This window comes from Rhamphochromis longiceps, linkage group LG22 (assembly GCF_057381845.1).
Source record: "Rhamphochromis longiceps isolate RC_006_pf linkage group LG22, R_longiceps_female_GT1.1, whole genome shotgun sequence".
Classification (NCBI taxonomy): domain Eukaryota; kingdom Metazoa; phylum Chordata; class Actinopteri; order Cichliformes; family Cichlidae; genus Rhamphochromis; species Rhamphochromis longiceps.
Genome location: NC_140577.1, coordinates 27,121,165 through 27,146,582, shown reverse-complemented (window position 1 = coordinate 27,146,582; position 25,418 = coordinate 27,121,165). Strand labels below are relative to the sequence as shown.

Below are 25,418 nucleotides of genomic sequence, written 5' to 3'. Positions count from 1 at the left end.
CATTACATTCATATTATTTGTAAACTCTGAGCTTTATATCATTAACACGAATGGATCACATGGGAGATATGAAAAAATTAAAAAATGATGCCATTAGAAATAACAACTTCCAGGATGTTCTCTGAAGTGAAACTATCTACACATGTTTTTATTGTTGACCTTTTCCTGTCTTTTGTGTGTTTGCTTTCATAAAATTGTCATATTCCATAATTCCATAATTATTACTACAGTAACAAGATGATATGCAAACAAACCCACCCTGCATTAACACCCGACCCGACCCGGCTTCCAGTTTTCAGGAATCTCCATTCAGTTCTGTTTGTTTTACTTTGCCCTCTGACAGGTTTCCCCGTTTTGGGTTATTGTTTGCAGCTCATTTTCTAACGAAACATATCACAACGTTCCTATTAGGAACTATCGTCATAAAATTGGGTAATTACGTTAACGTTTGTTTTATACTGTAAGTAAATAAATGCACGCCTCTTCACAGGTAGATGATTTAAAGCTTTGGGGATGTGTCTGGCTGCCCTTTCCCTGAAACTTCTTCCTTTACTGAGAAACTTATCTGTAGATTGCTGATAAAACACAAACGCAGACAATTATAGTGCTACATTAAAACTTTCCTTTTTTCCCAAATTTGTCATGTGGGGATTTTTTTTCACTTCATTATTTTTTTGTCACTGTCTCCATATTACCTGTGAAAATATACAATAAAATCCCCCCAACTGGTCTGACTTTGGTTTCTGTATGTGCTCCATTACCTTTAGTGGATGATGTCATTTCTTCTAGCGGAGAATAACAGTAGGCCTTAATTTGAGTTCTTCTGCCACCCAGTGGTGACAAGAGTAACATTCAGTACCTAAGAACAAAGAGCTGCCCGAGCCGAGCAGACAGCAAAGAGGGGGTGAAATGAATATTTTGATTCCATGAGATGGAATTTGCTATGCTATGAAATATCCACAGGATGGTGCCATAATCATCAGCATGGAGTGCGCTCAGTCCAGGAAAAATGCACTTGATTCTTACAGACTATTGTATCTCCTTTATCTTTTAGCTTACTATAGGAAATAAACGTATTTGAAACATTTAAACATGCTGACGTGTTTAAATGTGTTCCACTACAGCACAGTGGAAATCAAATGTAACTTTACATTCACAGCAACTCAAAAATGACATTTGGAAAATATCAACAGCAACATTATTAAAATCAATCCACAGACTATTTTGGCAAGATTATAGTTTAAAAAACAAACAAACAAAAACCTTCTAATTAGTTTTTATTTCTACTTTGATTTTTTTTTTTTAAACTAAGTTTAGTTTCTGTTAGTTACCAGAGTTTTGCTCATTTCAGTTTTTAATGTTTGGAAATGTTTTTCTTTGTTTTGGTTTTACTTTTAGCTTTTTTAATTTTTATACTAGGGGTGGTATTTGTCAGGGGAAATTTTTGTTTCAGTGTTACAGCGCAAAACAAAATACTTTGTGAAAGCAGTTCCATTTTACTATTTAGTTACTGTTTTTAGTACATAATATTGTTCAGTCTTTCATTTCTATGATCAAAAGCACTTTTTAACACCTACTTGTAGCTGGGTTTTTTTTTAAACTTTAGTTTTATTGACCCCAAGATGTGGTTTTGTTTAAAGCACACAATTTTCTTAAAAATGAGTCTTTTAAGATCCATTTGTTGGATTGCAAGAATTACTTAGAACAATCATAGCAACTTCCATTGGTGAAAACAAGCTCTTCAGATGAGTTGCCTGCTACATTTTTTTTTTTTTTAATTTTGACTGTATTTTCTTTTTACTAAGCTACAGTAGAAACCCATTGTCCTTATACAGAGCCCGCACTGACATCCACGGAGAAGTCATCATTTCGTCAGGCTCCCAGCAAGCAAACAGCGCTGTGGTAGTAAAATGATTAATCAGCCACTTTGTTAACAGATAGAAAATAGAAGGTGTTTGGTAAAGGTTTGGTGAAGGTTTATGGTAACTGCATGAATGTACTGGCGGTGGCCAGTGCTGCCCTTTAGCGCCTAATAGATGTGCCTATGGTATAAATTTGAAAATCCTAGGTAACATCACTCCATTTATTGCATTCACAAGATTTTCAGGGGGCTTGACCTCTGACCTTGATTTCCTGGTCATGGGATTCACACTCATCTGAGAATTTTAGTCGATGCACCGATGTATTGAGTTATCACATTCACAGTCTTGAATGCCTGCTTGCCCAGCTGTGGGGTAAAAACCCACAGCACACAGCATACCTACTTTTTTTATTTTCATTTTTTTATATACGATGAAACACCTCACAAACAAGTAAACTCGGTATAAACGAAAAAAAATTTAATGTTTTTAAAGAGATCAAGATGGGCAAGACGTCAGAGTTGATAATGTCCCATGAAATATTTGGGAAACAGAAGCTTGACTTACCTCATAGCAGCTAATTAATGTTACTGACATTATTTCAAGAAAGAACCAGTCTTGCTGAGCCTCTTACATGTCATAAACAAAAATGTATTCCCTATAAATTAAACTTAACTCCATTGTATTTTGTTTGGATCACTATTTTTTTTGTAATTTTGGCATCTTGCACCTCTTTCAGGATCCCATTGATTTTAATTAATTTCCATACATCAACAGGATTTATTAAACTTAAATAACTGAAATGAAAATAAATAGAAAACGAGACACACTTTCAAAAGTTTTAATAGAAATCTGTAAAAATGAGAAGTTTAATGGTAAACATGAAAATGACAGTGATTGTATTATGTAGAAAAAGCAACAACACAACAATACATGTATCTATTTATGAAAGAAAACTGCACCGTAGCTACCGTGTACGTGAAACAGGTCTCCACTGGATATCAAATCATTTGTCAGTGCACTCGAAAAGGATCTGAAACTTCTTTTCCTGGAGATTTCAGAAAAGGAGCTAATCGTGAGCTTGCTTCTTTAAAAACAAAATTAACAACAATAACAACAAAAATCAGACTAATAATAATAATTATTATAATAATGATAATAATAATAATAATCACAGCTTTTAAGAATGACATATTAAACCACAATCTTGACATAAAATTGCACTTCAAAATACTGGTTGGGTGAATAAATATTTGCGATACCTTTTTATATCCATTTTGGTAATACAGTACATAAACACAGCAATAGTATATTAGCTGTCAACAGGGTTAATAGGGAAACTGATTTAAACTTTGTCTATTTTCATTCCAGCTGCTTTTGCATATAGTACAGAATTTGCATATTAGCACAGAAATAAATAAACACCAATGACATCAAAGAAGGGTAAAAAAGATTTACAAAACATACTGCATATCTAACATAGTGTCCATATATATTAATAATATAATTACATAACAGCGTCATTCAGAAGCGGTGCTCAAGTGCTTTTGCGTTTTGTCGTCAGACTCAAAACAAGCGTGTGGTGATTTCTGGCCACAGGCTGGTCTTAGTCTTTTTGCACTGTCCCTTCGGACTCTGCCTCCGATCAGAGTTGTGTCTGGGAGGAAGGAGTCTTTTTTTGGCCTTGAGAGTTCTCAGGGTAAACACATCTTTCTCTAACAGGTGCATCTGCGCTCACCTCCAGGTGTCTCGTCTCTGTTCTGGGACTCGACGGCTGCTGGATGGTGAAGGATCCTTGATTATTTTTGTTGGGTAGGACACCTGCAGGCATTTGTCCTGTCGCCTCAGGGTTCGGTAGGCTGGCTTGGCTGCTCAGCGGCATCTCTTTAAGAACGTCCTTGCGATGTGGCAGAGCGAGCCTTCCATTTGGAGCCTCGCTCAGTTTCATGGATGCCCCTGAGGTGTTAGCAGTCGTGCTGCTCAGGAAGCTGTACATTTGCAGGGGGGACCTGGGCGGAATCATGTGAATCCCCCCAATTGGAATCAGCATGCTTGGGGCTCTGCTTGGCTGCTGCGAGTGCAGAGGAAGGTGACTCAGAAGGTTGTGGGCTCCACGAGGACGCATGGAATGCGAGGGGATGTGGGTCAGTCCAACCTCATCTACACACTACAACAAAAACAAACTGAAATTTCAGTGGCTCTGCTGGTGGTAAATTCACCTACAATTTTTAGAAACTGTTTCTGTCTCAGTTCATTTTCTGTATTTTGACAAGATATCTTTTTTAAAAAGCTATAAAAATATCTGTTTCATTTTGATATGGCCATCTATAGGATATAGGGTTGAAATTACGATTAAATGATTTGCCAATCACTGCATAGAGGTCCCCCCCACCTTTTATTTTCCTCAAACTGATTTTTACAGTGTCCCAGCTTTTGGACACAAATAGTAGTTCTGCTCTAAAGTGGAATAATAAATAATGAAAAGAATCATGGCAGACTGAATATCGCCGCTGTCAAAGAGTGAAAGGGTTTGTGCATCCCGTGGCCTATGTTGTGGGGGGGCTTTTGCCCCCTGTTAGGGTCTCCCATGGCAAATTTGTCCTGAGGGACCAGACAGAGTGATTGAAAAAACCCTATGAGCTGAAGATCCAGGGAACAGTTGACCCTGCATGGGATAGGATTAGCAGGTCCCTGTACTGAAGCAAGGCCTGGGAAGGTGCCCAAAGGCGAGCGCCTGGTGGTCAGGCCTTAGTCCATGGGACTCGGCCAGGCACGGCCTGAAAAAGGGACCTTGGCCCACCCTCTTGTAGGCCCAGAATGCAGGAGGCGCCGTAGGGGTTGGGTACAGTGCGTGCTGGGCAGCAGCCATGGGTGGTGACCCTGGTGGACCGATCCATGGCTGCCGAGACTAGAGATTGAGACATAGAACATAATTTCTCTGGTGGGGAAGGAGCCTGAACGTGAGACTCAACGTGAGGTTGAGTCTGTGCATTGAGTCGGACTCAGCTTAATGTACAGCTTGGGATCTTGAACCAGTCTCCTGGAGAGGGGTTGTACTATGTCTCAGTCTGGAGTTGCCCTTGGTGAGAGGCTGGGATGGGTATCTTAGTATCCTCTCGGCTTGTTGCCAGTATGTTGGAGTTCTTCCCTGGTGGATGAAAGGGTTTGTTCCCTGGGTCGGGGAACGGGTCCTCACTGTCGTCTATGTCTATTCACTGAACGACAGTTCAGAGTACCTGGCCTTCCTGGAGTCCCTGACTTCTTGAGGGTGCTCCACCTGGGGACTTTCTCGTCTTACTGGGAACGGTCATGTGGGCAACAACAGTGAGACCCGGAAGCGCGAGATTGGGAGGAACAGCCTGCCAGATCTGAACCCGAATGGTGCTCTGTTACTGGACTTCTGCGCAAACCATAGTTCATCCATAACAAACTCCATGTTCCAACATAAGGGTGTCCATGAGTGCAAGTGGCACCAGGACATCGCAGGCTGCAGGTCGATGATGATTGTGATCGTATCATCAGATCTGCGGCCATATGTTCTGGATACTCTGGACTGGAAAATCTATGCCAGGGTCCGTCCATTAGCTGATTCAGGAGGAACCTGCCGCTTTCATGCCAGTTGTGGAACACTAGACCAGCTCTTTAGCCTCCTGAGGATATTCAAGGGTTGGTCCAGTAAGGTTGACCGTTGGACTCCACCAGGGCTGCCCTTTGTCACTGATTCTGTTCATAATTTTTACGGACAGAATTTCTAGGCATAGTGATGGAAGGCTTCCACTTGCGTGGCCTCAGTATCTCGTCTCTGCTTTTTGCAGATAATGTGGTTCTCTTGGCTTCATCAGGTGGTGGCCTCCAACTCGCCCTGGAGTGGATCACAGCCAAATGTGAAGCGGCAGGAATGAGAATCAGCACCTCCAACTTTCAGGTTAAGGTCCTCAAGTGAAAAAGGATGGAGTTCCCACTCCGGGTCAGGGAATGCCTGAAGTGGAGGAATTTAAGTATCTTGGGGTCTTGTTTATGAGTTAGGGGAGAGGGGAGTGCGAGATCAACAGAAAGGTTGGTGCTGTGGCTGGAGTACGGGGAGAGGGAGGTCTGGACTTCTCTGCTTATGCTGCTGCCCCCGCAACCTGGCCACATATAAGTGGAAGAAAATAGACGAATGGATGGATGGATATTTTTTTCCTCCTTGTTTGAAATGTCCCATTTTCCAACATGGAAAGCTTAGGAAACATTACTGTTAGACTTTTTCGAATCCAGTTGAAGTCTACTTGAAGCGTGCTTGCTCAAGTGCTGTACTGCTGTGTAGTGTCTCCTAGTCAGTGTGGTTATTAAAAAAAACATTTACAGGTACAGTAGGTACAATCGAACAGACGAGCTACTGTAGCTCAAACTGCTGAAAAAGTTGACGCTGGTTCTGATAGAAAAGTGTCAGAACCGAGCATCACAGTTTGTTGTGTATGGGGCTGCATAGACACAGACCAGTCAGGGGGACCATGCTGACCCCTGTCCACCAACAAAAGTGCCAACAATGGGCACATGAGCATCAGAATTGGACCATGGAACAATGGAATAAAGTGTCCTGGTCTGGTGAATCACATTTTCTTTTACATTGCTTTTACCCTGGGAAACACCTGGTAATCAGGATGTACAATGGGAAGAAGGCAAGCCAGTGGGAGTGTGATGCTTTGGGCAATGCTTTGCTGGGAAACCATGGGTCCCTGCCATCCATGAGGATGTTACTTTGTACATACCATCTGTTGAAAATCACGTACACGCTTTCATGGAAGCTGTGTTCCCTGATGGCTGTGACCTCTTTCAGCAGGATATTGTGCCCTGCCACAAAGCAACAGTGGTTCAGGAATGGTTTGAGGAGCACAACAATGACTTTAAGGTGTTGATTTGGCCTCCAAATTCCCCAGTTCTCAATCCAATTGAGCATCTCTGGGATGTGCTGGACAAATAAGACCGAATCATGAAGACCACACCTCACAACTTACAAGACTTAAAGGATCCATGCCTCAACAGGTCAGGGCTCTTTGGGCAGCCAAATGGGGACCAACACAATATTAGGCAGGTTTGTCATGAAGTTATATCTGATCCCTGTATATGCAAACACAAGAGGTCACTCTGTCGTGAATGTGAATCAGTACCTGCTCCTCTGGGACCCACATTAGTGTGAGGGGTATGTGGTGAAGTTTCACCATAACATGTTTGGTGTATACTTTTTGCTTATCAGTTTTTAATTAGGGTGAGCCGAGATACTCACCCACGCTATTTTTGTTGTTGACATGTGGTTCCAATCTTCAGAATTTAGTGATTGGCCTGCTTTTCCTTTTTCCCCTGGTTACCCAGGGAAAACATGTGTCTATTTGGGAGCTCTCCTGCATTATTTTAGGGCTAGGAGCTGCATGGTTGCTTTGTCTGATATAAAACAAGAGAGCTGCCTTTCCTTACCTTTCCAATAAATGTGACTTTAAAATAACCTCATATGTACCAGCCTATCTATATTTATTCTAAATGTTGACTTGCTGGAATTTAGCTGAACCACACAAGATTGGCTTTGTGAGCTGGAACCTGATTTATTTAAAAACTTTAGGCTAAACTAATAGAGTTGGATCAAGTCACAGGTGAGTGACACGGTTTGAAGAAAAGCCACCTTTTGGCCAGTGGTAATTATACACGCAGCAAAATTCTGACTTAAGTATACAAAAACAAAAAAATTAAATCGTTATGAAGAACACTCAAAAAATGTTTTGAAGTCACTCACCAGCCTTGCCGTAGATGCTTGTTCCCTTGGATGAATATGGGCTTGACAGTGAGCAGAGGTGTCAGCCAGGGAGCCCAGAAACCCATAGGAATGCGACCCCTGAGACTGCACTATTATAGGAGAGAGGCCTCTAACAGGGGAGATTGGTCTCTGTGAGGCGGTGGAGACATGACAACTGGATGGGGAGAGGGATGAAGGAGGAGCAGGGGACTGGCAAGGCCTGGGTGATGGGTTACGAGATGGAGAAAGCTCAATTTGTGGAGTCAGGATTTGACTACTTGGAGAATGAGGACCTCCAGAGGATGCTAACGTTGAAGCGTCGAGGCGTCTGCGGGCAAACAACGCCCTTCTGGCACTGGCTGAGCTTTTCTGGGTGGAATCCCTGGAGGTAATCGGAAAGGATGAGCTGCCTTCAGACTCCCCCAGCTGATGTGCTGGATGAACCTTCTCTCTGTTAGTGTCAGAGCCTTCAGCCGCTGTGGACCGGCTGTCTTTGTTATGCCCGTCATACTTGTCCTTGGTGTTTGGATCTCCTTGATCTCCACTTTTCCCAGCACCAGAGCACTGATGACCTTTTTGTTGATTTGGCTGACATGATGAGATTTTGCAGACTTTAAGGACAGAAAAAAAGGTTTATTTTAAATTAATTTTATATTTAAATTTTTTTCAAATTTTTCTTACATTAGTAAGGCAAAACATCAAGAACTTTATTTAGATTATTTCAAATTTGACATGTAGATGTCAACATGTAGAGAGTTTATGAAAGCTTATATTTCAATTTCCTACAAAACTTTACATTCATTCAAGACTTCAAAGGCTGCAATGCATTTTCTGAGTAACATGTAAAACAGTTACTATTACTTAACTCTTACTATTAACAGTAACTTATTACTCACTCATCACACACACACGCTTAACTCTAAGTGAAAAATAGTCGATTGAACTTATTCTGATCAGCTTTTCTAGAACTGAAAACTCAGTCTTGCAGATCTTAATAAACTCAGTTTCATTTATCTAAATAACTCAATGCCACCTTTCCCTCATCTGCTACGATACCACGAAAAACCCATAGCCTGAGAAATTCTGAGAGAAACTAGCATGAACATAAATGACTCAAACGCAGTAGAAACTTTCATCTTAGGATTTTTCTATTCATTTTTATCGAATTCTGCATCTTGAAGGAATTTGTAGAGCGGGTCACTATGTTAAATTAAAGGCGAAATGCTGGCCTGGCCTCTTGTTCCATATTCCATTTATCTAAAGAGGTTTGACATTTGATAAAATGTGTACATAATAAGGAGTTAGAAGCAGACATTTAACACAGTAAGAATAGTGCTAATAATGCTAATGTGGTAAGCATAGGACAAAAAAGAAGAGAAAAAGGAGCACAGGGCATGTAATTTACAAAGCAATTACTGCATTTATTTTTAGCCAAAAACAAGTTGTACCTTCATGTGTGTTCCCTGGATAACAGCAGGTTTCCTTTCCATGTCCCTTAGATATCAGGTGTTCAGTAAGACTCCCTGGAAATAAAAAAGAGCCACTCACTGTTGATGCACAGAGAACACATACAAGAAACTTAAAATGAAAAAACATTTTATTGCCTGTCATTACCTGTAGCTTTGAATGCGGTTTCACAGAAACTGTAGTTAAATGATGGTGATTCCTTGGTGATTACTGTAGTATCGTCACACTGGCACTTTTCTCCAACTCCACCATGTGCGTCATCATACCTCTTATTTGATCTGCAAATGTAAAGAGAGAGAAAGAGGTTTCAGTCTGGTACTCAGGGTGTTTCCTTGTCAGTCAGCTCAGGATGATAGCAGCAATCAATATGAATGTAACAGGAGCTGACAGCCAGGCTGGGGGCCCTTCAGCACCTGTTAGTGACTGCATTTATCCAATGTAAGTGTAATGTCTGGTGCTGGCCTTTACAACATGGGAATTTCAAACTGTGGCGGCTGGGCTTGGGGTCCACACCACTTCACTTAGACTTCCTTCAGTGAGGCACCTACTTCAGCTTCAACAGAGAAGCTTTCATAAGCCAAAAACCAGCCCCCTCCGCCTCCCACCCTTCACAGCTAACACAACCACCAAGCCCAAACAAGAGGGAGCTTTCGATGCGGCTTCAGGTCCAGAGGTTTGCTGAAAGCGCAGCCAATAAAAACAGGCACAAGAGGGAGGGAAACCCTCGCCCAAACCAGCAGCTGCTCCAAATAAACGTGAAAAAACACTGAAAATAAAAACACATTCCTATGACAAACAATGGTTCTGGTTATAATTGGCTGTTTTTCTCTTCTATTTTCACCACAGGCTGTGTGGCTGGATAAACTCAGCAGGTATCATAAATGGTTGCTTTTACAGTGTCGGAAAACTTCCAAGTTAATGAAAGAGAAACACTTTGCCTTCGTACCTCTATACTGTACTCGGCAGGTATAAATTTCATGTAACACCCGTTCCCACTCAAGATTTGAACCTAGAGCCCTTGGCTTTCCCCACTTCAAAAAAAAGAAAGGAAAAAATGGCAACATCCCACTAGCTTGCTGCCTCCGTTGTGTCTTTATGTTCCTCAGACAGACAGAGCAGACGGAGAAAGCAGAAAGCGGGCGGGCGTGAGGATGACTCACTCTTTTTAGGAAGGCTGCGATGAGCGTCAACATGAGTCACAACAGGGATTTGTTCGCAGACACACTCCTGAACCAAAAAAGAGACACACAGATGGCACCTCTCTGCACTCCCCTTATCACATCACAGCAGTGTTTATTTCTGATAGGTATCAAAATTACTGAGCATGTCTGGCTTAACCTCCCTGCAAATGAATCTGAGGAGATGAGTGTGTGCTACATAAGAATAGTAGAACGGACTGTGCCTACTTACATCTGTTCAAATGATATGTTAGTTTCAGAATGAGTGTTAGCCATTGCTCATCTTGTTTTCTTTTCTTTTTAACATGAACAGTGACTCTTGCCAAATTTGGGTAAATCGGAGGTAGTTCCTCCACTGATTTGCTGGGATTGGGGCACTTTGAGGTGTTTTACTGTCTTTGTGCCAATCCTGCCAAAGGATAACACTGTGTTCACATCACAGCTTATTATTCAGTTTTAAGTAATTACTGTGTGTACTTCATATCTGTTACACATCATTAAGCACAGCTATTTTTACTATGGTTACTTGCATTTAAATGATCCTTTAATATACTGTGTTTCACGCTGATTTAGAACAGTATTTAAAATGAAGGTTGGAAGATTGATTAAATGCCCTGACAGCTAATCAAATGTGTCTTCCTGCCATGAGTAAGATGCAAGTCAGTCGAGTGGCAAACATTAGGTTACAGGTTAAGAAATAATAAGCTCATTCAACCAAATAGCCTGGCCAACCTCTGCTAGGTCTGACAGGCCAAGTCTGGGCTAGAAGGTTCTTCTGGGGTCTAAGTCAGCGGTCCCCAATCCCTGGGCCTTGAGGCTCAGGTGTGAAATTTATGGTTTTCAGGGTTTTTATTGTTATTTTTTTAATCGTTAACTCTGTTTCCCTGGGTCTTTCCCAGTGTGTTATGAATACATCTTCTTTTGGTACCGGTACTGGTTTTATTTTGTTGTATTTATCCACGACACCTTAAAGGCCAGTCCATGAAAATATTGTCGGACATAAACTGGTGCAAAAAAAGGTTGGGGGCTGTTGGTCTAAGTAATAATTGTCGATAAGCCTACCCCCTCATTTTGATAAGTCTCTTTTAGAGTAATCTTAAGAATTATTTCTTTGTTCCATTATTGCAAAGACTTGAAAGAACAATATAAATACAGGAGAAAAAAAAAATCATATTCCGATTTTCTAGAGTTAGGGTAAAGGTTAACTTTAAGTGTGAGGTCATCACCAATGAGTTAGACCTCACAGGGTTAATCTGCAAGCTGTTTTGAGAAATTATTTTTCAGAATGGCTAAAGGGTTGCTAAAGGGTTTTAACCAAAATACCCATTTTGCTCTCCTCCAAAATAGGGTTAGGATTATCACAAATAAGGACTTGAACCTCAGCGGGTTAATAAAACAAAATATAGTCAATATTTGACTCATCTTAATATTATTATGTTTTTGGGAATGCTTTTACAAAAAAGCATTATACCCATAAATCTACAGGAAACAGTTTCCAAACTATCAGCAAATGAAAACATTTTCAGAGCCTTTGTTTCATGTTTCCTCAGCATATTCCCAGGCCCAAGCTCTTTTTTTTTGTATAGCATTTGTCCATTTTCCATTCTGTCTGTACAGCAGATTTTCTTTAATGACTAATGCCATGTCTGTACACAATGTCCGTGTTACACCAATACACACAGCCAACAATGTACTGCTGCTCTATGTGAATGGCTCTGATGGCTGGTGTAAATGAATCTCTGCAGGAGCAGAGGAAGCTAGGTAGTTTCCTGGCTTCAGGCCTTCAACAGATGGACTCTGCTGGTGCAGACAGCCAACCCTTAGCCTGTCCAACGTAACGGACGACAACAGTTTCCAGAACACAGAACAGAATGTGACACATGCTTTCTGCGCTGTAAGTAATGCAGAGCATTACAATATAAATAAAAACAATGTATCATTATTACCTAACAATGCTGGATAATCTTACTTGTGTTACAAAAATCTTATGGTTATGTATATAACCCCGGTTCTCTGAGTAGTATGAGTGAGTGTCTCACTATGGGGGAACGCCTCCTGCGTGACCTCATCAGAAGCTCAAATACCATTATGCCAGCCCTTACAGACTGGCTAGGTGATGCCTATGTCAGGAGGGGCTAGTTCCTCCCTATATAATAGGCTGACATAGCATCAGATGTCATTCAAAACGAGCCCACCTCTTCCTTGCTTCCATAGCAAGGCAAACACATGAAAAAAATCAAATGTGATGATGCAGATGAGCCCGTCACCTCGCTCGCCTGTGACAGAGGTGATGGTGAGACACTCACTCATGCTACTCAGAGAACCGGGGTTATATACATAACCTTAAGTTCTCTTTCATAGCATTCGTTTCGTGTCTCACTATGGGAGAAATACTGACTCCCGGATTGCCAGACATGCCTGTTAAGAAGACAACTGTCCCCAACAGCACTTCACAGGGGAGAAGCCCCCACCCGGGAAGAACCTGCACTGAGGACTGAATGCACTAGGCTAGGTGCCGTCACATCTAACCTGTAAAACCTAGCAAATGTATGAGGTGAGGTCCAGCATGCAGCTGCACACACCTCTTGAATAGAAACTCCCCTAAAGAGAGCCCATGAGGTTGCCAGACCTCTAGTGCAATGCGCACGCAAGCCAGCAGGAGGCTGAAGGCCCCTGCTAGTATAGGCCAGGGCAATTGCTCCTACTATCCAATGGGAGAGGCGCTGTTTAGACACAGGCTTTCCCATATGTGGTTTAGCCCAGGACACGAACAGCTGGTCACTTTGTCTGACACTCTGGGTTCGGTCCATGTAAATGCGCAGAGCACGGACTGGACACAAGTTATGCAGCCGCTGTCGCTCCTCTGAGGAGGAAGGCGGTGGGCAAAAGGCCGGCAGTTCTACAGGGGAAAATGTGCCGATAACCTTCGGAACAAAGGCAGGGTTGAGCCGCATACTGACCCTCGTATTATCCGAAGAGAACTGAATGCATGACTGATGCACTGAGAGAGCGTGGATCTCTCCTACGCGTTTAGCAGAAGCTAAAGCAATTAATAGAGCCGTCTTCAAGGACAGAAATTTTAACTCAACCTGTTCCAGGGGTTAAAATGGGCAACAGGAGAGCGCAGCTAATACTGTGGGAAGGTCCCACGATGGAGCCAACGGCCTAGATGTAGGCAATTTACGCCGTGCACCCTTCATGAAACGGCATATTAAGGGATGCTGGCCAACAGTCTTCCCCTCAAAACCAATATGGCAGGCCGAAATTGCTGCCAAATACACCTTGATGGCAGAGATCGCAGCCAGATCTGCTTCACCACCTCTGGGTGAAGCTTCCAGTCCCCATACAGTGGGTTGCCCCTGGAGAGAAGATCTGCTCCAAAGTTCAAGATTCCCGGCACGTGAGTTGCTCTCAGCGACAGCAGGTGGACACTGCTCCAGACTATCAGTCTGTGTGCCAGTGTATGTAACTTGGGGGACCCCAGACCCCCGTCTGTTGATGTAGGCCACAACGGTGGAATTGTCCGACCTCACTAAAACATGATGACCTCTCAGCCAAGGGAGAAAGTGTTTTAGCAACAGGTGAACCGCCAGCAGTTCCAGACAGTTTATGTGGGTGGAGCGCATGTGAGGGCCCCATTCCCCATTCACTGTTCTGCCTTCATGGGTGGCCCCCCAGCCTGAAAGAGAGGCATCTGTGGAAATCACCTTCCTGGCTGAAACTGCCCCCATGGCAACACCCTGAGACAAGAAACCTGGCTTCTTCCACTCGCGGAGAGCGAGCGAACAGTCTGCAGAGACTCTCACGCGACGGTGGCAGTCTCGGTGAGGGTCCAGTCCCCGCGAGCCCACCCAGCACTGAAAGCCTCTCATGTGCAGGCCTCCCAGTGTTATCGCCACTAGAGAAGAAGCCATCAGACCGAGCAGCCTCTGGCACTGTTTGAGGGTCACTGTGTTGCCTCTGCGAAACAGTGCTAGGGATGACCGTATGGCCGCTGTTCTCTCTGGGGACAGAAAAGCCCTCACCCGGAGGGAGTCTAGGCTGAGCCCTATGAAAGTAATGCATTGAGTTGGCGTCAATGTGCTCTTTTCCACGTTTATCTGGAAACCCAAACTCTCCAGATGGTGTATGAGAGCATTTGTGTGACAAGTCACTCCCTGGCGGGTTGGGGCTGCCACCAGCCAGTCATCGATGTATGTGGCCACCCGAATGCCCTTTTCCCTGAGCGGGGCCACTGCTGCCTCGGTGCATTTCACAAACACCCTTGGGCTCAGTGAGAGACCAAAAGGCAGGACTACAAACTCGTATGCTATCCCCTGGAAAGCAAATCTCAGATACTTTCGGTGTGGGGGATATATGGGGATGTGGAAATAAGCATCCCTCAGGTCAATTGATGTGAACCAGTCGCCCGCTCGTACAAACCGTAGCAGCGAGGCGTGCGTCAACATCCTGAACTTGTATGTCCTTAAATGCCGGTTCAGGGCATGGAGATCCAGAATGGCTCTCATCCTCCTCCCCCCTTTCTTTGGCACAAGGAAATACCTTGAATAAAATCCGCTGTGCATTTCCTCGGGAGGGACAACTCTTATAGCTCCTTTGTCTCTCAAGGTGGAAATTTCCTCCAGGAGAAAACTGGCAGACTCACCCAGAGCACGAGAGTAAACAATTTCTTTGAAATGTGGTGGAGCGACATTGAATTGCAGCCTGTAGCCCTTTTCCAATGTCCTCAGCACCCATGCTGACTGAATGCAGGTGCTCTTCATGTGGAGAGACACAGGGTTCACTGGCCACTCCACCCCCTTGTGGTCGCAGCGCGAAACATACGCCGTTTCGGTGTCCCATCACCTCTGTCACAGGCGAGCGAGGTGACGGGCTCATCTGCATCATCACATTTGATTTTTTTCATGTGTTTGCCAACACTCGACAGCGCCCTCGGCAAACTGCCTGGATGCGCGTGTCGGGGCTTTTTTAATACAGAATGCTCTTTCCCTCTGGCGGGTCCGGTGACAGGAACACCGGCCCGAGTTAAGCACTCTGTTTGGAACATGTCCTGTTGAACTTGCTCTGGAACGGAGCTGAGAGGCAGCCCATGAAGGTGAGAAATTGGGTTTGCTCCCACCTAGAGGAGAGGCTGTCAGGCTGGCCACTTCTTCCTCCTCATGATCGCGGCAGCGGGGAGAGGAGGAGGGGCCGCTTGAGGTCTGGCCTGGGGAGACTGTTTCCGAGTCCATGGATTCTTATGGGCCCCGGCAGCCTGGGGGGCTGCCTGCGTCTTAGGCACTTTGGGAATCCTGAAAGCAGGGACCGGGCGAGACGCTGCCTGCGCGAATGACTGGCGCGGTGCCGCTGGGGTAGCGTGCTGGGCCCTCCTCAGCAGGCAGAGTTTCAGAGCCTCATCATCTCTCTTTTTCTCCTCACATCTCTTCTGCATGGATGTAACAGCCGCACCGAAGAGACCTTGAGGCACGACAGGGGTGTCGAGGAGTTCCTCTTTCTCCTTGGTCGTCAGGTTGGTGAGCCCGAGCCAGCGTGCTCGCTCCTGAAGAACCATGAGGCCCATGGCTCTCCCAGTAGCCTGTATGGCTACCTTGTGGAGGCGGAGGACGTGGTCAGTTATAACACAGATTTCTTTCCACACTGTGGTATCTGGTTTAGTTGTCATGTCGTCTTCTAGCTCAGCTTGGTAAGCCATTAGCATAGAGGAGGCGTTGTGGGCTCTTACTAACAGAGCCGCTGCCTTGTAGCACTTATCTGTAAGGCTAGACTGGAAGCGGTCTGCTTTGGAGGGGGGAGATTGGGCCGATGAGGACAGAGACGGGGTGAAGATGGCTCGCTACCAACGGCTCCACTTGCGGCATCTGGCGGAGGCCGATAGACTCCATCCCTTCACAATCCAGCAGGGAGCTCCCCACGATGGGGTGTTTCTCGCTGTAAGGTTTTGCTTTCCACGTCACCGCTATCTCATCGAGTAGCTCCGGGAAAACAGGCAACACATGCTTGCCCGTCTTTTTCGCCTTCGGCAATTTCTTTCCGTCAAAACGAGACTTTACAACCTCTGTTTGTACGGTGGGCCACGGGATGTTGAGCCTTGCAGCGGCGCGCTTGCACATGTCCTGCATGTCGAGATCCAGGGGAGACGGCGGTGTCAGTTTTTCAACCTCGCCGGTAGCCGAGGGCTTTGCAGCCCAGCTGATGCTAGCCAAGGAGGTGGAATCTTCCTCCTCGTTGTCAGACAGCAGGAGCTCCGAGTCAGCCGACTCATCTCCGTCCTCGTTGGCATCTCCTCCCCAGGTGACTCCAACATCGGGGAAAAACTCACGATCTCCGTGTGCCTCCAGCGACGGGAAAGCAGTCGCGATGGGCTGAAGGTCTGCCTCTACCCAGCTCGCCCCTGGCGTTGCGGCCAAATCATCGGGCACCTCAATTTCTCCTTGCGCCGCAGCAGCCTCACACAGCAAAGGGTCGCCACCCGACAGGTTAGCCTGGCGAGCTAGCCTGCGGCGGAGTAGTTTGCGGTGGATACAGTCTTGTGCGGGTGTCAAGGCAGCCTGAGCGTGAGATAAACCCAGGCATGCTGCACACACGGGGTGTGTATCCCAGGCAGAAATCTTCTTGCCGCAAGGACAGAGCTTTGCAACTTCGTTGGCCGTCGTAGCCATGGTTAGCTAGAGGGTTGCGCACGTTAGCGAGACTGACACTGAGTGCGGAGAATATTGCTATTCCTCGCTAACGTGGGGTGAAAAGTGTTGCTACTTTTCTACAAGTATTGCTACCTAATGTGTAAAACTGCTAGCGTCGAAGGGTATTGCTACCTGATGGTGAAGCTAGAGGTACCTTTGTTAGCAAAGTGTTGCTACTTTCGGAAAATATTGCTACTTCCCTGGGTGAAAGTATTGCTACTTGGCACCAGCACTAGCTACAGAACAGTATTGCTACTGCTTGTATGCTAGTGGACAACTGAAAAGCTGGGAACAAAGCGCCCGGCGACCGAGTTGTTCACTCGAATCTGTGGACAGTTTAGCTTTAGCACCCAATAGCACAGTTGTCTACAGGCTTCTGTGAGAAACAAGAAGAGGTTTTTAAATGACATCTGACGCTATGCCAGCCTATTATATAGGGAGGCACTAGCCCCTCCTGACATGGGCGTCACCTAGCCAGCCTGTAAGGGCTGGCGTAATGGTATTTGAGCTTCTGATGAGGTCACGCAGGAGGCGTTCCCCCATAGTGAGACACGAAACATGCCAACCTTAGACCAGCAGCCAGACCCTGAACTTTAACAGGTAACAAAGGCAGTAATGAGCAGTCAGGCTTGCAGCGTAGCAGCCTCCATTTCCATCTGTGCATGTTTGTAAAGTAGAATCACTGTGATAATTCAGCTTTGCGTTTTTAGCTTTGTGTTCATATTGTTAAAAAAATAAAAATAAAATAAATAAAATTGCAGGCGTGTGTTCTCACTAGGACAAGCCTTTGTGTCAGTATGTAAGACTGTAGCCTGAGGTTTATAGTATTAACTGGTAAATATGAGACAATACATTGGAGGTCATGATACAGAGTAATACAACGTGCACATTACGAGTTACAAGTTACTTTCTTTGATAATGCACTACATTACATATTTACTTACTTTTAAGAAAAGTACTGAGTAATGTATAACATCACATTCCAGAACCCAACACTGTTAGCTAACATACTGCTGCGATTATCAGGAGATCATACTCACCCTCTCTCAGAGACCCAAACTTCATTTCTGGAGCATGACTGGACCTTTTCCTCCTCTGCCTCGTCCTCTTTCTCTTCCTCCTTCTCCTCCTTTCTGTTTGACTTGTTGTCATCCACTGATGTATGTCCTTTCTTTGTTCCCTCGTAGTCTCTGTAGCATGACTGCTTTTTGCAGACCTACACTCGAAAGAGACACGGGCAAATTCACCAACTCTGCTCCAGCATGCCCAGGGAGACAAAAATTGGGAATTCTCATTGAACGATGTATTTTATTACATGTGTTAAGACACACGCTTCATTTCAACAGTTTAAATTTTGACCCCTTTAAATGACATTTCCCGTTTTGGATTCTATAACAAAAATGGTAAGGAAAGCTAACCCACTCTTTTCTATGCCTCCTATATGGAGTGTCTCAGTGTCTGCTCTACTTCTTATCACCTACCAGTCCTTACATTTTGATCAGTTTTATTTGATTCTTTTTGTTCAGTTCTGTTACAATAGTAACGATTAGGTCTACCGACAGGTGTAATCAGTGGTCAGTGTTGTAATTACCTCTGTGGAGGAGGGTCTTTTGTCGTCCTCTTGCTCCACTGACTCTGCTGCCTGCACTGACATGGGGGATAGTGTATATATGGATGGACTGAGCCTCTGCTTGCAGTGAAGCAGAGAGAGAACTGTCTTGCTGGAGAGGCCAGGTGGATTGGGGTCATAGCCACTAGTAGACCACGACGAATACACTGAGGGCTTCTGTTCATCCAGAGCAGAAGGGTTTGGTTTAATGTAGTTTAAATAGCACCAGCTGTTACAGGTGCTGGACAGCAGACTGGGGAATGAAGGCCCAACATGCGAGACGGGAGAGCAAATAGCAGGTAAACATGACTCCTGTTTGAGCTTGTGCTTGCAAGTCTCAACTGTTGCTTTGTCAGAACAACCCATCTCCCTCTCCTCTTCTTCTTTTACTCTTTTCTGCTGCTGCTGTGACTCTGGAGGCAGCTCCATGCTGTTTGAGGGGGAAAGCATCCGTTTATTGCCCCCTGAGCCTGATAACCTGAGGCTATCATCAGACCACAGTTGAAGATCTGGACTCATGTCCCTGTGGGGTCTTTGTTCAGCTGTTGAAACACCTGCACTTTGTGGGACAGCACTGACTGCCTCCTGGGGCCTAGGGGAGGTGGACTGAGACAATGTGGTGTATATGGCGCATGCAGGGGTGTGTGTGTCTGTTTGGAGGCGCACTGCAACTGCTGGATCCGTGACTGGCCTCAATATTTCTAGATTGGAACTGATGTTAGGGGCAGACTGGCGAACATGGGAGCGACTTACTGAGTAGTCATCGTCTTGTGGAGGAATCTCTAGTTTCAGCCCTGTAGACATGGGGAGATAGCGGGCTCTGGCAGCCCCTGATGGTCCATGCGTATGATATTGCTGTGGTGCAGGAGCAAGGGCCTGCTCTGTATAGGTCTCCTTTTTTACAGTTGTAGATGGGTCATGAGGAAGGGACAGTTCTGTGCTCCCAATCAACTGAATATTTTGAGTAAGTTTCCACTGAGAAAAGATATCTTTGCACTGCAATTCCACTGGATTATGTAAAACAGTGTCCCCTGATAGAGAAGAAGAAGAGGGCCTGCTGCAGTGTACAGAAGTTGGGCTTTTTGCTTGAGAAGATCTGCTTGGGTTGAGATATTCAGGACCACGGCTCAGGATCGTACACTCCTCCTCCTCCTCATCTGGATCACTGATAGCAGTGTGTCTCATTAATAGACATTTTCTTCTTTCTCTCCACCCAACTGCAGAGCGCTCAGGGGATAGAGAGCTGTAGTCAAAAGACTTACTGCGGGTCTCAGCCATGAGGACACTCTGTTGTGGGTCGTGAGGGGCCTGTTCAGATGCTGAGCGCCTCATCTCTCTGTGCTGATGCACCCCCGGCACCGTCAGCATATGAAGAGCTCTTGATCTCCTTAGTGGCGTTGATGTTGCAACGTCCATGTCCTGTCTGTTTGACTCTTCAAAGGACGTGGAGCGACTGGATGCATATGATGCACTACTGTCCTGACTAGGGCTGCGGGGCAGGGACAGAGAGTCAAAACTAGATTCTCCTGATGACTGGGCAGCTTCAGCTAATCGTAACCGCTTCTTCTTTGGAGGAAGCTTTTCAATAGGGAGCTGTGCCAGAGAGGGGCTTCTCTGCGGCCACTGAAATTCATCTAGTTTCTCTTGATGTTTTGCTGTGGTGGTAGGTTCGGCTGAAGTGTCTGTACTCATGTTGGGATCCTTTGTCACCAGGATCTCTGGAACCTGCACATTGTGTTGGCGGACCAGCTTTCGGGCTGCTAGTTTTGGTACATGTTGTTGAGGTTGTTTTTGAGGCAACAGCTGATGATCTTCATGAGGTGGAGAGTGCTTTGTTGCCTCTGCACCTGGATTCTCATTACTCAAGGATTCTTGTTTTTCAAAGGAACTAGTATGCTGAATTACTGAACAAGTTTGCAATGCAGGCTTCCTCTGGCCCTCATAAGCTGCACTGCTTTCATCTTTGCACTGGCCTGAAGACAGGGAAGAACAAGGTAAAGAAGGAGAAGAGGGGTCATCAAATTCAAAACTCTCCTCTTTCCTTCTCTTGCGCATTACTGAAACGCCTGCCCTGACTGCACTGTTCTTTACTTGTGAACACTCCATTTGACTAATTACCACTTCATTGATGGGTTGATGTGATAGGCACAGGCTCTGCTTGTGTTTTTTATAACCTACCCAATCTTTGCATCCTGTGCCACAGGCCTCACACTCATATGGCTGTGGTTGACTTTGCTTACAGTCAGGCACAGTGGTTAAGCTGTCAGAGTAAAATGAAAGAGAATCCTCGTGTTCCTCTTTTGTAAGTTCTGTACCAAGTGGAATTTCAATTGCTGGCTGTCGTCTTAGCATCCCATAACGACGTGAAGGCTGTCGTTCATCAAAGGACTGACTTAGGCGACATTTGCTTTGGCCGCCACTGGTGGTCTCAAATAAACTGGCTTCAGGTGGCATTGAATGACTTCGCACCAGCGGGGTGGTGGACGTTTGGCTAGCTGGCTGCTCCATATTTGAAGGTGGGTGATGAAATTTTTCACATGGAACTCCCATAGTGATAGAGCCACTGCTTTTATAGCCCACATCGCCAACCTTGGGGCTATGAATGAGCGGTTCTTTCACAGTTGAACTCTTCTGAGACTCAGAACTGTTCTTTCTGGAGAGTGAGAATCTCCTTGGTTTTACACTGTCAATTTTACTGGTATCCACCACTGCCTCGTTGATGGTGATAAGTTTGGTTATATGGTCGATGACCTGTTTCTTGGGCACCGTGAATGAGATGCTTTTGTCCTCCTCACCAGAGGGATGCTGGTTTTGATGACGAGACATCCTCTGTAGGTGTCCAAAGCGTCCATATTTACCAAGTATGATCTCAGCATAGCTTTTGGCACTTGTGTTGGGGGGACTGTCCTGTGACTGCTCTGTACTTTCAGAGCGAGAAAAATAGCCAGATTCTGTACTACCTCTACTACCTAAAGCTAAAGATGACGCCTTTTCATCAGATGAGTCTTGAGGAGTGTGTTTTCCTCTGCTTAGGCGCAGGGCCAATCTTTTTTTCACCGCATAGGAGTAATTGTTTCCTCCAGGGCAATCTTTGGCCATGTCCGTTTCAACACTCTTGATTGAGGCTCCACTGTCTTGTCTTTCTGAAACAGAAGAAGCTGATGATAGCTGTCTCGTTTCCTCGTCCGACTCTGTGGCTTGCTCCGCTGTCGATTTCGACTCCCCAAGTGCCAGGCCTGCCTTCACCCGGTGGGTATGAGATTTACGGTGTTTGTATAGGTTACTCTTGGTCTTAAAAGAGAACCCGCATGGGGCACAGGGATAGGGCCTTTCACCCGTGTGGGAGCGAATGTGTTTCTGTAAAACACTAGGCTTGGCACATGCACGGCCACAGTAAGTGCAAACATATTTCCCTGGTCTCTGAGGCTTACGCTCACGTTTCTGCTTTGGGGTCCCTTCCTGGGTTTCTGGTTTAGACTGGGCAGGGTCGCCTGCTGAGGAAGGTGGGATTTCTGGAGTCAAACTCAAACCTGTGGTTGGTTTCGTTGCTGTCGATGCCTCCTGTTTATTCGCCGGTGCTGTATCTGAGTCAATGCTCTGCCGCTGGTGTCTGAGACGTTTGCGTTCTGGATTCTGCCTTCTGGATTGTTTGGGCTGCTGTAATGTGCCATGGGGCTTTGGGGAGCCGGTTTGCTGTTGTTGACAGGGCTGGGGGGGAGACTTGGACTGAGGGCCTCGCTGTGGAGACTCCTTCTGAGAATGTTCTTGACCTCCGGACTGCTCCCCAGTGGTCAGGCGACTATGCAAGGCCTCCATAAAATGGAAGGACAGCCTCAGGTAGACACGTAGGATGCGTCTGCCTGAGCCAGGCTACAGAGTTAAAGCCAAAGCATTAACTGGGTAAGAGGTTTAATGTGAGCAAATCTGATCAAAATATCCACCTTGACTTCACTTCATAATTTTTTGCTTGTTTTACTCAAATTGTTATTGCTTGACAAAGGAACGATGCCATCAAATGTAAAACAGTAGCATCAACGAATGCAGTTGTGATATGCCATGTGCTGTGGAGGAAGTCCTCTGCCATCCAAGCATTAAGCATTCCATCATGAATCACACAGACTCTGTTGCTCAGCTGGTTCAGTTCAATGCACAATTCCTTTGTCTTCTCAACATGTAGATCTGCAAAAACAAACAAGTCGTTATATAGGATAGTGCATACAGTTCAACACTGAGAAACAGATAACCCTCTGGCCTCTCTGTTTGCCAGATAGGAATATTTATGTTTTGTGTTGCATAATCACTCTATGTGTCATAACATTCATCTTTCGCTTTCCCGCGGCTGCTGCCTGTTTTAAATTAGAATGGTTTATGTAATGTTTTGTTGTAAAATATATCAGCATGCAGTAAAAGTGATGATTCTGTTAATATTCCCTGAGAGAAGCAGTATGCGCACCCAACTGTGACTTGAACATTCAAATAACATCATTTGATTTGGTCTTTAGTGATTGCCTATTTCTTAACGATTGCAGAATATCATTATGTCAGACAACACATTACACATACTGCCCACTCCCATAAAACTGGTCTGATCTTTCTGCTGCAAGACAGAAAATGACCAACAACAAAAAAACCAGAGAATCTGCCACTTGATCCATTTGATTGTGGAACTATAATGTCCTAATGGTTTGATTATGAAATTGACTTCGTGATCACTTGTACTCTTTCACACTCGTACTGCTGTCTTACAAGCACCTTTTTCATCTTTGGTGTTAATGAAATTGCAGCTTTTGAAGGTTATGTTGTGTCATCTACTATCAAATGCAAAATGATGATCATCAGACTGTGCTAACATACAGTGCTGCCACATTGCAGGACATGTGAAGGACTCTACCTGTTTCATCGGATTAACTGATGATTTTAGATATTTTAAAAAGGGCCAAGCCAAACGGAGGCGACGGATGGCTGCGAGCTGTGAGTGCATACAAAAGGTGACTCAGTGGAGATACTGAAGAAAATTCCCAGTGTTACTTTATGCCAGCATGCTGAAACAGTAAACAAGGCATCCCACGCACTGACCAGCTGGTTTCTACACCCACATTCTGGTGGAAGACGGCAAAGCTGCTGGATACTATCCAAATTACTGATAACAGGTTGACAACCATCTTTGATTTAACTTGTGAGAAGAGTATACCTGCCAATACTGGATGAATAAAAAACAATCACTTTATACTACCAGCAAAACAAGCATAGTATAGGAGAGTTATAGAATTTGTGCAGTTTGCAGAGGACCATTGAGATCATAGCTCTCTTGCCATAAGCCTAGTAAGTGTTAAATGTAGGCCAATCAGGTAGTCTCTACCAGGGCTTATAGCTTGTAGTGGGAAGGCAGACTCTTGTTTGTAAAACTCGAATTAACACGTCTGTCTGAGAGTTGTTTGGGGCATGTGCATTCTCTGCATGAAGGTGACAATGACTGCTACTAACAACTAGTCAAATAATAAAAAAGTAAAATAAAAAAAATTGGCTCATTTTCACTTGCTCCAAAGTTAACTATGAACTGTTCATTTACACCTCACATAACATGGATGCAGCCAATGCACAAACGAGCCAAACATTTCTCCTTGCACCCCTCACCTCACATATCTATTCTCTGCATGAACTTTCACAAGGCTCAGTGCAAGCAAAGCTGGATTTTTACCTGAAGGGCTGTTAGACCTAGAATTGCTTGGGGTTAAAGGAGCATTATCCTTTATTATCCTCCATTAGTGAAAATACAGAACAATGTTAAGCCCAAACATTTATCTGGTTGTTGTTAGTTTTTATTATTTTCAAATGTTCTTGAAATTTAGTAACTGTTTCAGGTCTTTTTAATGTCTGAAAAATTAATTACATGGGCTAGGTAACAGCCCAGTCACACTAAACTAAAAATAGAAGGCAACCTCCTTCCATTTCACAACAAATGGTGCTTGTCTGATGAATGCACTGAGATTTTTATTTTATTTTATTTTTTTATTTGGCAACTAATTGCAAGTAGTTACAGTTACTAACTGGTTCCTGAACTTGGGTGTGCAACACCCTCAGCTTCTGGGAGACCACTTTGAAACACAAGGCAATTGCTTGCAGCACCTGATGGGAGGCAATCTCTCTTTAAAGAACCATGGCCCCTTTCCGATTGGAAAGGTTTGCAAATAATTGTCATCTAATTTCTAAATGCAGATAGATTGTCAACAAGTTGCAATCAGTCATCTGTGACGTGTCTCTTTGTAACAGGAATCTTCACTTAACTGGTTGACAACTGGTCATATTCTGATTACATTCCTATATAGAAGTAGGACTGCTGAGCGCCTGTATGATTTTGCAGGTAAATCGCAGTCCTATTTGTAAAAGAATTTCCGAATTTCTGGCTGCACTCTGAATGCCAACTTGCCCCCACTCAGACTGAGAGCAGACAGGCTCCATCTTACTGCCATTTTATGGCACCAAACTTCCTTTGGAAAACAACAACTGACTGTAGGTGGGCGTGTATCTGGTCCTGGTCTTTCAAGTGCAACAAGACTGGAAATTAATTGCACACGGTCGTAATAATTTTAGTCATGCTGCTGTCTCCAACCACTGCATATATCATAATTGGCATTAAGGACTGTAGCTTGTGTCTAAATAATATTAAAAACAGAAAACTCCTCAATGCTTAGGCCTTTAAAGGGGGGTGGTAGGAGTTATGTGGTAACGGAATGAAATTTTTAAAACTTATAATCAAATATGATTTAACCACTGTTCTCTCAAATCAGGCTAACTAGCATGCAAGTCCATGAGCACATGGATAATTAGCATCTAGTTTAGATAATCATGAAACAGAAA

General features: G+C 44.6%; 1 protein-coding gene across 2 annotated transcripts in view; it reads right to left on the bottom strand.

Annotated features, from left to right (window-relative positions):
- Window positions 1–2,791: 2,791 nt before the first annotated feature.
- hivep3a (HIVEP zinc finger 3a) overlaps window positions 2,792–25,418 on the bottom strand; it is a 57,276-nt gene continuing 34,649 nt past the window's right edge. For both annotated transcript variants that reach the window (XM_085396531.1, XM_085396532.1), the window contains 6 exons: window positions 18,543–22,739; window positions 17,992–18,167; window positions 9,241–9,371; window positions 9,075–9,149; window positions 7,627–8,237; window positions 2,792–4,026 (listed from right to left, as the gene is read on the bottom strand). In XM_085396531.1, the coding sequence (XP_085252657.1) occupies window positions 3,505–4,026; window positions 7,627–8,237; window positions 9,075–9,149; window positions 9,241–9,371; window positions 17,992–18,167; window positions 18,543–22,376 (5,349 nt within the window). In that variant the 5' untranslated portion in view covers window positions 22,377–22,739 and the 3' untranslated portion in view covers window positions 2,792–3,504. The remainder of the gene's footprint in view (window positions 4,027–7,626; window positions 8,238–9,074; window positions 9,150–9,240; window positions 9,372–17,991; window positions 18,168–18,542; window positions 22,740–25,418) is intronic.